This window comes from Coregonus lavaretus, assembly GCF_964263955.1.
Source record: "Coregonus lavaretus genome assembly, chromosome: 30".
NCBI classification, from domain to species: Eukaryota; Metazoa; Chordata; class Actinopteri; order Salmoniformes; family Salmonidae; genus Coregonus; species Coregonus lavaretus.
In genome coordinates this window covers 20798329-20810564 of record NC_140017.1, presented here as the reverse complement: position 1 = coordinate 20810564, position 12236 = coordinate 20798329, and the positions used below count along the sequence as shown (strand labels likewise).

The 12236-nt window shown below is 43.9% G+C and overlaps 1 protein-coding gene across 1 annotated transcript in view; it reads right to left on the bottom strand.

Annotated features, from left to right (window-relative positions):
- Positions 1-12236, bottom strand: part of LOC311105380 (complement C4-like) — a 29011-nt gene that overhangs the window by 13260 nt on the left and 3515 nt on the right. Inside the window, exons 5-26 of the mRNA XM_084147519.1 lie at positions 11404-11489; positions 11242-11324; positions 11068-11155; positions 10785-10890; positions 10501-10627; positions 10239-10354; positions 9846-10025; positions 9463-9660; positions 8811-9005; positions 8465-8611; positions 8014-8146; positions 7781-7852; positions 5287-5493; positions 4621-4741; positions 4286-4356; positions 3948-4087; positions 3565-3768; positions 1509-1560; positions 1327-1410; positions 889-1092; positions 558-790; positions 79-183 (exon numbers count right to left, since the gene is read on the bottom strand). Of these exons, the coding sequence (XP_084003645.1) occupies positions 79-183; positions 558-790; positions 889-1092; positions 1327-1410; positions 1509-1560; positions 3565-3768; positions 3948-4087; positions 4286-4356; positions 4621-4741; positions 5287-5493; positions 7781-7852; positions 8014-8146; positions 8465-8611; positions 8811-9005; positions 9463-9660; positions 9846-10025; positions 10239-10354; positions 10501-10627; positions 10785-10890; positions 11068-11155; positions 11242-11324; positions 11404-11489 (2952 nt within the window). The remainder of the gene's footprint in view (positions 1-78; positions 184-557; positions 791-888; positions 1093-1326; positions 1411-1508; positions 1561-3564; positions 3769-3947; positions 4088-4285; positions 4357-4620; positions 4742-5286; positions 5494-7780; positions 7853-8013; positions 8147-8464; positions 8612-8810; positions 9006-9462; positions 9661-9845; positions 10026-10238; positions 10355-10500; positions 10628-10784; positions 10891-11067; positions 11156-11241; positions 11325-11403; positions 11490-12236) is intronic.

The following is a 12236-nucleotide window of genomic DNA, read 5'->3' as shown; positions in this document are numbered from 1 at the left end:
GTAAGTCAGGTTAAGTTAGTGATGATAAGTTAGGTGATGTAAAGGTTAAGTCCATGACTTAGTTGAATTATGTATTACCATTTCTGAGCCTTGTCCTTCAGGGTACAGTGGCACAGCGTGGTTCATGGCTATCAGAACGAATGCTGTCAGGGACACATCTCCCTCAAACCCTCCCACTCCACCCTGCGGTGAGGGAATGGAGAGATAGCATACAGGTAAAGACATAATATTGTATTGCATGGTATGGTACCTGGATGGTCCGTACATAAAGAACGTTTGGGTCGTACTTAAAGGTTATAGGGGTGGGATTGTTACCCAGCACAGGCGGAAAGAATCTGACGATATTTGAGTCGACTACTAGATGGTTGTTAATGACAAATCCTAGAAAGACAATAACTCCTGCCATTGTGCCCTTGAGCAAGGCACTTAACCCCTAAACTGCTCAACTGTGTGGCTGCCCACTGCTCCAGCCTCTCCAACCTAATGTGTATTTCTGAGGGGTTGGGTACAGCAGAAGACATATTTCCGTCTTGTATGGATTAATAAAGTATTCTTACCTGCATGGTGCGGTCATAGAGAGGGTTAGGGTCAGTGAAGGCTCCACTGGCTAGCTGTTTAGACACCAGGTAGGAAATAGACTGTTGGATGTAGGAGTCCTCCACTGGTATCACGTCCCTGCACTGGGACAACTCCTTGGCTATAAAGGCTGTCAACCAAACACTGCTTGGGGTTGACAGGAAAGCTCCATAGGATCCGTCTGGCTTCTTGAAGGTCAGGATTCTGCCGTATCCTTGGAAAGACAAAGAATCAATTAATTTCAACCGTTTGATTCCCACAAGGGTAGATGTCTCAAAGGGATTAACTTAAGTTCTCCCAGTGTCCCCTCACCAGCCTGTATCATGGCTTGGGCTTCGTCTCTGCGTTCAGCCTTTAGGTCGATCCACTGTCCCGTAGCGTCCAGGTATCTCATGGCGTGGATGGCTGGAGACATGGTGACCATGGTCTGCTCCGCACACCCCTTGGGAAGGGAGATGAGCTGGTCCACTCCACCCAGGTTCAGACAGTTCTCCACTGACTCTCCCATCACGCCACCTACATGGGTGTGATGGGAGAGGTTTCCCTGTTATAGTAGTAAACTAGGCCTGGGGATTGGTCAGGGAAAACTCGTAGTCTGAAATAATATTTCATGGACCAAAATGTAAAACATTTAAATGTAAATACATACAGTACTACAGACCCCACACAGTCTATGCTCCACACTAGCAGAAAGTCTGACTAAAGCATTTATCGAGGTGTGGGTAGAGTGAGTCTGTGGACCCTCCTTACCTTTGACACTGATGTAGGTGTCAGATTCCAGTCCAGGGACAGCATTAGGAGGAGGTGGGATTTCAAGCTCGATTGACTTGGCAGCTGTGTGACATAGATAAGAAATGGAGAGACTGTTTTAACTCAATGGTCTGATGAGGCTTGTTTGCATAAATGTCACTTTTATTGAAAGACAACATTACCTTTCCCATCAATGTTGTATTCATGTTGTATTGAGACCAGTTCCCCTTCCCCCTGTAAAACAGAACAAAAGGTGAGAGTCTCATTCAGATTGGTTATACGCACATATACAGATGTAGGATCTTAATTTGAGCCAGATTGCTACAGCAGGAAAATTATCCTGCAGCAACAGAAAATTTGAATTATTATGTGGAAAGCCTTTTTAAACTTCAAATATATTACAACATTCTCCTGCAACAGGGTGATCAAATTAAGATCCTACATCTGTACTGTAACTTTTGTATAATAATGGGAGAAAAATAGTAAAAAGTGGGATTCAAATCCACGTTGCCAGTTGTGTTCAGCAGAATAAAGACGTGAGAACCACATGTAGCCTAATGTACATACAGTGGGGAAAAAAAGTATTTAGTCAGCCACCAATTGTGCAAGTTCTCCCAATTAAAAAGATGAGAGGCCTGTAATTTTCATCATAGGTACACGTCAACTATGACAGACAAATTGAGGGAAAAAAATCCAGAAAATCACATTGTAGGATTTTTTATGAATTTATTTGCAAATTATGGTGGAAAATAAGTATTTGGTCACCTACAAACAAGCAAGATTTCTGGCTCTCACAGACCTGTAACTTCTTCTTTAAGAGGCTCCTCTGTCCTCCACTCGTTACCTGTATTAATGGCACCTGTTTGAACTTGTTATCAGTATAAAAGACACCTGTCCACAACCTCAAACAGTCACACTCCAAACTCCACTATGGCCAAGACCAAAGAGCTGTCAAATTTGTAGACCTGCACCAGGCTGGGAAGACTGAATCTGCAATAGGTAAGCAGCTTGGTTTGAAGAAATCAACTGTGGGAGCAATTATTAGGAAATGGAAGACAAACAAGACCACTGATAATCTCCCTCGATCTGGGGCTCCACGCAAGATCTCACCCTGTGGGGTCAAAATGATCACAAGAACGGTGAGCAAAAATCCCAGAACCACACGGGGGGACCTAGTGAATGACCTGCAGAGAGCTGGGACCAAAGTAACAAAGCCTACCATCAGTAACACACTATGCCGCCAGGGATTCAAATCCTGCAGTGCCAGACATGTCCCCCTGCTTAAGCCAGTACATGTCCAGGCCCATCTGAAGTTTGCTAGAGTGCATTTGGATGATCCAGAAGAGGATTGGGAGAATGTCATATGGTCAGATGAAACCAAAATAGAACTTTTTGGTAAAAACTCAACTCGTTGTGTTTGGAGGACAAAGAATGCTGAGTTGCATCCAAAGAACACCATACCTACTGTGAAGCATGGGGGTGGAAACATCATGCTTTGGGGCTGTTTTTCTGCAAAGGGACCAGGACGACTGATCCGTGTAAAGGAAAGAATGAATGGGGCCATGTATCGTGAGATTTTGAGTGAAAACCTCCTTCCATCAGCAAGGGCATTGAAGATGAAACGTGGCTGGGTCTTTCAGCATGACAATGATCCCAAACACACCGCCCGGGCAACGAAGGAGTGGCTTCGTAAGAAGCATTTCAAGGTCCTGGAGTGGCCTAGCCAGTCTCCAGATCTCAACCCCATAGAAAATCTTTGGAGGGAGTTGAAAGTCTGTGTTGCCCAGCGACAGCCCCAAAACATCACTGTTCTAGAGGAGATCTGCATGGAGGAATGGGCCAAAATACCAGCAACAGTGTGTGAAAACCTTGTGAAGACTTACAGAAAACGTTTGACCTGTGTCATTGCCAACAAAGGGTATATAACAAAGTATTGAGAAACTTTTGTTATTGACCAAATACTTATTTTCCACCATAATTTGCAAATAAATTCATAAAAAATCCTACAATGTGATTTTCAGGATTTTTTTTCTCATTTTGTCTGTCATAGTTGACGTGTACCTATGATGAAAATTACAGGCCTCTCATCTTTTTAAGTGGAAGAACTTGCACAATTGGTGGCTGACTAAATACTTTTTTCCCACTGTATGTATCATAGAGACATACTGGAGCACTACTGTATATTGGAGGGAGGGAGGTGATACAAGTTATAAATATTTGCCAGTGTTGTGTTCATACTGTGACTTTGAGGTCCTTCTTGATCTGGTCGCGGGCCGTCTTAGTGTAAGCTTCTACATGGATAGGGATGTTTCCTATGACCAGAGGAACCACGGTGAAGTAGACAGGGAGAGCAGAGTTACCAGGTACTGTGACCACCTGCTTGTCCCCTCGGTCTCCCCCTGCACTGCAAAGACCCTCCACCCATGCCAGCTCCACTGTCACCTTCACATAGAGAAACACATAGACATGGTAGTAGATGTAAGTATAGTAAAAATGTCTATCAAAGGAATCTACAGATGAAAATGTCTGCAACTGTGGTTTATTTGTATAAATGGCTGTTGGGGGCATTTTGGACTTGAATATATTGTTTTGACATATATTGTTTTTACAACACTAGTTACCTCCATACTGTCGGTTCTGTAGTTGTACACCACAGCTTTCACCTGTAGCTGTTCGTTTCTCTTCACAGAATAGGGAAGTCTGAGAGAGACAAAGAAGTCCTGGAACACCACCAGAGGCTTGGGCTCTGCTATACAAAACCCTGAAGGGAGAATCAACACTAACATTAACAACTTGATGACTGTCCTCTGAAAGTCTGTTTGTGCTAGCATGCCAACTTTTGTCACTCGTTGTCATGGTTGGCTTGACAATGACAGCTAAACTGAGTTTGTAAGAGCACAAACAGATTTAGGACCAGGCTAGTGTAATGGCCTTAGGTTAGAAGGAAGAGGTGACCTGCCTTTTGTTTTAGAGATCCCCACTGCTTGAACCTCCCAGGTAGTGATGGAGTCAGGGACAGCAACACTGTGTCTGAAAATAATAAAGTAGAACATTATTTAATTCCTAATATACTTGTTACACTATATTGGTCCCCAAGTTTTACCCAGTCAGTTCACACGGTCAGGGAAAACTCCTGGTCCCAGTCATGACTGTCCTGGCCTGTGTCCCAAATGGCACCCTATTCCCTATATAGTGTACTAGTTTAGACCAGGGCTGGTAGTGCACTATATAGGGAATAGGGTATCATTTGTGACGCTGCCCTACCGTCCATGATGTTGCAGGTTACCATGTTACCTTACGAGACCAGAGGGGCCCACATCAACAATGCCCCACATCCAGGTCTGAGGGAAATAGGAGCGGAGGTGGACAGACACCTCATCTATGGCCTCCTCTTCCTCACCCATATCGTCAGCCGCTAAACAGGAAGACAGGGAAGAGGACAGGGAGAGAGAGATGCATATCCTCAGACATCATTCTAACAAATTTCAGCTCAATCAATACAAAATATGTGCATATACTGTAGTACAACTAATCTGCAAAAAGACAAAAGTATTGATTTATCTAAGAAGTTCTATATTACTGATTATAAACTGGGTGTTCCGAGACCTGAATGCTGATTGGCTGAAAGCCGTGGTATATCAGTCTATATACACCGGGTATGACAAAACATTTATTTTTATTGTTCCAATTACGTTGGTAACCAGTTTATAATAGCAATAAGGCACCTCGTAGGTTTATGGTATATGGCCAATATACCACGGCTAAGGGCTGTATCCAGGCACTCCGCGTTGCATCGTGCATAAGAACAGCCCTTAGCCATGGTATATTGGCCATATACCACACACCCTCAGGCCTTATTGCTTAAATGCACCACAAGAATCTGTAGATTGTGAGATATTCTGAGACGCTATTAACAGTCCAACTACTAATGTAATAATATAATACAATACTGTACTGTACTTTTAGCCAGGCTGTACGTCTTCCTGCTCTTCTTGATGTTGCTCCTCAGCGTGGTGGCATCTCTGCAGCACTTGAGGAAGGCAGCGCGACACGGAACAGACTTGTGGGTGGTTTTAGCATGACGACTCTCACAGGTCAGACCCAGGCTGTTAAACCTGGCTCCATCGTGACAACACCTCTTCTCCACTGGATTCTGGTACCTGTTGACTGCAGATAAGAACTATGTGTCTAGCTAATAAATTATATAAATCAAATCAAATTTTATTGGTCACATACACATATTTAGCAGATGCTATTGCGGGTGTAGCGAAATGCTTGTGTTCCTAGCTCCAACAGTGCAGTAGTATCTAACAATTCACAACAATACACAAATCTAAAAGTAAAAGAATGGAATTGAGAAATATATACAAATATAAATATTAGGACGAGCAATGTCGGAGTGGCATTGACTAAATACAGTAGAATAGAATACAGTATATACACATTTGAGATGAGTAAAGCAGTATGTAAACATTATTAAAGTGATTAGTGTTCCATTATTTAAAGTGGCCAGTGATTCCATGTCTATGTATATAGGGCAGCAGCCTCTAAGGTGCAGGGTTGAGTAGCCGGGTGGTACCCGGCTAGTGATGGCTATTTAACAGTCTGATGGCCTTGAGATAGAAGCTGTTTTTCAGTCTCTCGGTCCCAGCTTTGATACACCTGTACTGACCTCACCTTCTGGATGATAGCGGGGTGAACAGGCCATGGCTCGGGTGGTTGATGTCCTTTTTGGCCTTCCTGTGACATCGGGTGCTGTAGGTGTCCTGGAGGGCAGGCAGTGTGCCCCCGGTGATGCGTTGGGCAGACCGTACCACCCTCTGGAGAGCCCTGCGGTTGCGGGCGGAGCAGCTGCCGTACCAGGCGTTGATACAGCCAGACAGGATGCTCTCAATTGTGCATCTGTAAAAGTTTCTGAGGGTCTTAGGGTCTTAGGGGCCAAGCCAAATTTCTTCAGCCTCCTGAGGTTGAAGAGGCGCTGTTGCGCCTTCTTCACCACACTGTCTGTGTGGGTGGACCATTTCAGATTGTCAGTCCCGTCGATGTGGATAGGGGCGTGCTCCCTCTGCTGTTTCCTGAAGTGCACGATCAGCTCCTTTTTTTTTTTTTGTTGACGTTGAGAGAGAGGTTATTTTCCTGGCCCCACTCTGCCAGGGCCCTCACCTCCTCCCTGTAGGCTGTCTCGTCATTGTTGGTAATCAGGCCTACTACTGTTGTGTCGTCTGCAAACTTGATGATTGAGTTGGAGGCGTGCGTGGCCACGCAGTCATGGGTGAACAGGGAGTACAGGAGGGGGCTGAGCACGCACCCTTGTGGGGCCCCTGTGTTGAGGATCAGCGAAGTGGAGATGTTGTTTCCTACCTTCACCACCTAAAGGCGGCCCGTCAGGAAGTCCAGGACCCAGTTGCACAGGGTGGGGTTCAGACCCAGGGCCCCGAGCTTAATGATGAGCTTGGAGGGTACTATGGTGTTGAAGGCTGAGCTATAGTCAATGAACAGCATTCTGACGTAGGTATTCCTCCTGTCCAGATGGGATAGGGCAGTGTGCAGTGCAATGGCGATTGCATCATCTATGGATTTATTGGGGCGGTAAGCAAATTGAAGTGGGTCTAGGGTGTCAGGTAAGGTAGAGGTGATATGATCCTTAACTAGCCTCTCAAAGCACTTCATGATGACAGAAGTGAGAGCTACGGGGTGAGTCATTTAGTTCAGTTACCTTTGCTTTCTGGGGTACAGGAACAATGGTGGTCATCTTGAAGCAAGTGGGGACAGCAGACTGGGATAGGAAGAGATTGAATATGTCCGTAAATACTCCATCCAGCTGGTCTGCGCACGCTCTGAGGACACGGCTAGGGATCTCGTCTGGGCCGGCAGCCTTGCAAGGGTTAACACGCTAAATGTCTTACTCACGTCGGCCACGGAGAACGAGAGCCCAGCGTCCTTGGGAGCGGGCCGCGTTGGTGGCACTGTTATCCTCAAAGCGAGTGAAAAGGGTGTTTAGTTTGTCTGGGAGCAAGACGTCGGTGTCCGCGACGTGGCTGGTTTTCCCTTTGTAATCCGTGATTGTCTGTAGACCCTGCCACATACGTCTCGTGTCTGAGCCGTTGAATTGCGACTCCACTTTGTCTCTGTACTGACGTTTTGCCTGTTTGATTGCCTTACGGAGGGAATAACTACACTGTTTGTATTCAACCATTTTCCCAGTCACCTTGCCATGGTTAAATGCTTTCAGTTTTGCGCGAATGCTGCAATCTATCCACGGTTTCTGGTTTGGGTACATGTAATATGCTAAGGAAGACTTTTGCTGAAACATATCTGAACATTTGTAAATTAAAGGATTATTGAAAGCACTGTCATTTCTATAACTAATAATACTTGATACGCTCACCATAAGAGTAAAACCAGCATGCTCAGAAGATGGAGGGAGAATAGGAGAAGTTACTGCTACACCTACTGATATCAGAGAAAGCCTGGTGATGGTTCAGGGCTCTCTTCTGTCTTCTTCTTCTGCTGTTACAGGAGTAATCTGATTATCAGAGGACAAAATAAAAATCATTTTACAATATTGTGTGGAATAAACTCCATCAACAAAAACAGCTGCAGTGGTGTGCTTTTGCCAGTCAGGATCCTTTCATGTGCTATTCAGTCAATATTATAATTAGTTAAATGTCTAAATGTAAATCGTACCCTTTCTCACGTGAACCTCTGTACCTCCACAGTTGGTTATAAAGGCGAGCCCAGCGTCCTGTAACACAGACTGGTAGTTTCTGCCTCCTCCCATAGAACACGCCAGGTCATAGGAGTTCATGTAGGCAAACATCTAAAGAAGAAGATTACTTTATTGGTCCATTTACTACATGAACAACAGAGATTTGTCTTTTGCATATCCCATTCTCCCTGGTAGACAGCAGCACTACACAGCTGATTCAAATAATAAACTCATCATCTCCAGGACTTAGCTTAGGAAACGCTCTATTAGCTGATACCAGGTCATAGCCTTGTGAAGCTGTCAACATACATCTAAAACTGAGGCAAAATCCAAACTAATAATGTAATGTTATTGTCACATTGAGATTGACATACTGTATGTATCTATTCATTAAACCTGGTAAGTGTGTGATAGACGGAGGCTCTGTACCTTCTGAGGAGTGAGTTTGTTGTTCTTGTTGAGGATGTAAACAGCTGTATCTACAGCAGCCAGAGCTACCTTGTCTCCCTGGTCTGTACGGACCACCACATTCACCAACTCAGCTGGTTTATGCTCTTTAAATGGAAGGATCTCGATCTGAAAACACAACAACAAAGATAATATCACAATCTGCCTCCATGCAAAACTATATCACTTTGATTGATCCTTATTAGTCAAGATGAAAACATACAATTTGCCTTCTTGATGCACAGCTCTGATTAAAAAGAATTAAAAATACATAACTGGCTAAGTTTAGTAAGAGTAGAAGTAGAGAAACAAGTGGTAACTACAGAACCTGTCCTTTGCAGAAGTCTTTGACATCGGCCCATACAGAGTCAGCCACTATGGTAGTCTTCTCTGGGCCCTGTGTGAAGTAGTAGGCCACCAGTCTAAAGGAGGGGACCAGGTCAAGACTGTAGGCCAGATTGAAGGTGGTCAGCTCAGTCCTCTGCACCCTGTTCATCTGGACCACTCTGCCCTTACTCAGGACCTGACAGAGCATGTAAAGAAAGGGAATAACACATTATTACTCTTCACTACAGATATTGAAATGGTTCAACTCCCAACGTGCTTATATTCATGTTGGTTGCAGACAAACCACAGCTATGACAATCCTAATCCTTGCTCCCAAGTGGCGCAGCGGTCTAAGGCACTGCATCTCAGTGCTAAAGGCGTCACAATCACAATCTGGACGTGATTGGGAGTCCCATAGGGCGGCGCACAATTGGCCCAGCGTCGTCCGGGTTTGGCTGGAGTAGGCCGTCATTGTAAATAAGAATTTGTTCTTAACTGACTTGCCTAGTTAAATAAAGGTTAAACAAAGAAAAATAACAAAAATCGACTGTAGTGTATGGAAACGTGAAGCTATGCACAGAAAGTATGTTGCAGAAGTGGTAAATGGTCATCTCCATCCATTATTAGAATGGACTGATACTCCAATATGTTACCATGTAGTAGATGTAGGATGGTCGTGGGGTGCCTGGTGGGGTGATGTCTCTGAGAGTGACCGTCATGGTTCCTCCTGGCTCCAGGGTGACGTGTTCTATCTCTACACTCAGGTAGCTGTTCCCCTCAGACTGGACTGCTGACAATGTCATTTTGGCATCACTCACTACCACCTCCTCCTCCTCTCCCGCAGCAAACAACTGGAGACAGGAACAGATAGTCAATATGACCTCACATCAAATAGTGGCTGTGTCTCAAATGACACCATATTCCCTATTTAGTGCACTACATTTCTGCTAACCACAGAGCTTAGAGACACATAATATGCTTGTCAAACTACATGGGAAATAGAGTGTTGATTGAAAGTTATCTGTCTGTCCTGTACCTTGATGTCGATAGACGTGGCCAGTTTGGGCACTTCGAAGGCGAGAACAGCCTCACCCTTAGAGTTACCGGATCCCTCCATCTTAACAGACTCCTGTGTGCCTCCTACAGAGGTCACTGAAACTGAAGCCCTTATACGGAGGTCAGGGGCTGGGGATCCATCTGGGTGGGTGGTGGTGGCCTGAGAATGAAACATGCAGCATATACCCAGTTGACTATGTCTGTAGATACAGTCATAGTAAGGCAAATACAATTGATAACACTGATAACTATTGTACGTCTCATTTGGAAAAGGAATTTGCTAATCTCAATATGATGTACTGAATGAATACAATTATATTTTATTCTGTGGTGTTAACGTTTGTCTTTGAGTGCAGAAACGACCACACAGTACCAGGATAGAGAACTTTCCTCCAGGTGTGAAGTATTCCTTAGTCTTTGACATGTCAATGATGTATGGAGACGTCACTATCTTTACTGAAGTGCTCTCAGCTTCTTCTAGATCTCCACCTGAGAGAGAGAGAGAGAGAGAGACAAAATACAGGCCGAGAGAGACAGTCACTGTCATACAGCACAAACAGTTATTGTATGCCCTAGAGAAAATACCTGAATCCGCTGGTATGGTCATGTTTTATCTAACTGTATGAAGGACTTACTTGCTGTTTCTAAAGCTGTAACAGCTATGTACAGATTGTATCCCTCCATGTGTGGGATGCCTTGCTTTCCTGCTTTCCCACGTAGGTCTTCAGTTGGCAGGGTAATGCTGGTGATGCCATCTTGAATCTACAATACACCAGAAAAAATTTCACAAATGACTCATCAGAAAAATAAAAGTCAATGGAACTGGCCTGGATACAAAACAATAACTCTACAATTAGAAACAATGACTTTAATGTTATGTTTTTTTATGTAAAGCTTTGAGATGATAAAGTGAACTCACAGAAGTCTTGTTTTCTAGGCCAGGTAGATGTGTTCTGTTGCCTTCTCCATCGATTAGTCCAAATCTAATATAAGCTATGCCATTGACACCTTTGCCATAGGTGTACCTGCAATCAACACACATGTATTTGGCATACTATGAAAAAAAGTATGAAAAATGTATGCACTCACTACTGTAAGTCGCTTTGGATAAGAGAGTCTGCTAAATTACTAAAATGTAAATGTTAAATGTATGAACAATTCACAAAACAGTCCATAAATGCAATCTGCTTCAACAATCTCACCTTGCAGAGACGCTGAATTGAAAGGAATCCTCTGTCAGCAAATAATATGGTTTCAAAGCTGCTATCTTCACCTCAAACACAGGAAGAACTGAAAGAAATAGAGGGGAAGCTTCACTTTATGTTTTTGTTGTTGGGCCGTATCATACAGTCAGACAACCTACTTTAGATACTCACCATATTCTTTGACCTCAAACTCCACTGAAGAGTTGGACATGGGATGGTTGGTAAAAGTGGCAACAATCTTCCAATGGCCAGCCCTGAATTATATGGACAGAGTAGTGGTCAGTGCTACGGATGTCCTGTCTTCCATAGACTTTATGTCAACATACTACTTACGTCTCAACGTCAGGGATCACAATGTTCCTCTGAATGAGTTTACTGGAGTGTAGAGCCTGGTTGTACACCAGCAGGCCTTTGGAGTTCTGTAGACAGACAGTGAACGTTAGAGAACAGAGAATTAATATAACACAATAAGACAACTTTAACATACAGATCAGTGGCAGTCAGTGCCGTTTATGATGAGGGAGGACCATTTTTATTTTTCATGAGCATGGTCTTATTTATATTACAGCATGTTGGATGACTGTCATTCATATTCCATTCACCCAGTTCAATGTAACATACATAGGTTTAGGCTACTACATGATACCCGAATTTTCCCTATACCTACCCATCATGAGGTTGCTACAACCTATGAATGAAAGTTTACAACGTAGGTGCACACAGGTCGAGAGAAACATTTGAGATGACAGACAGTGACACATGGACAGACAGTGACACATTCAATACCGCCTTGCACACTCTTGCCTGCATCTAGCTTATTTAGGGTGTAATCATTAGTCCAACAGTTGCAAACGAGAGTTTCTATTGGACAAATTCAGGTATTTTTTAATCCCCGTTTCGTTTGCTTCCGTTTAAGAAACGGTTTTCAACAGAATCGGCAGACTGAATATACCCCTGATCTCATAAACAGAGTTCACTTTAATTGCAGCCACGTTGTATTCATTCTAGCCTCTATGCACTCTCCTCCTCTCACCTTCGTTTGTGGACTTCAATGAACAACACATCAGCTGTATGTGACCAGGCGAAAAAACCTTTCCAAGCCAAAACATGTCATAACCGCTACACACAGCCTAACGTTACATCGTTGTCACCATTTTAGCTAAAGT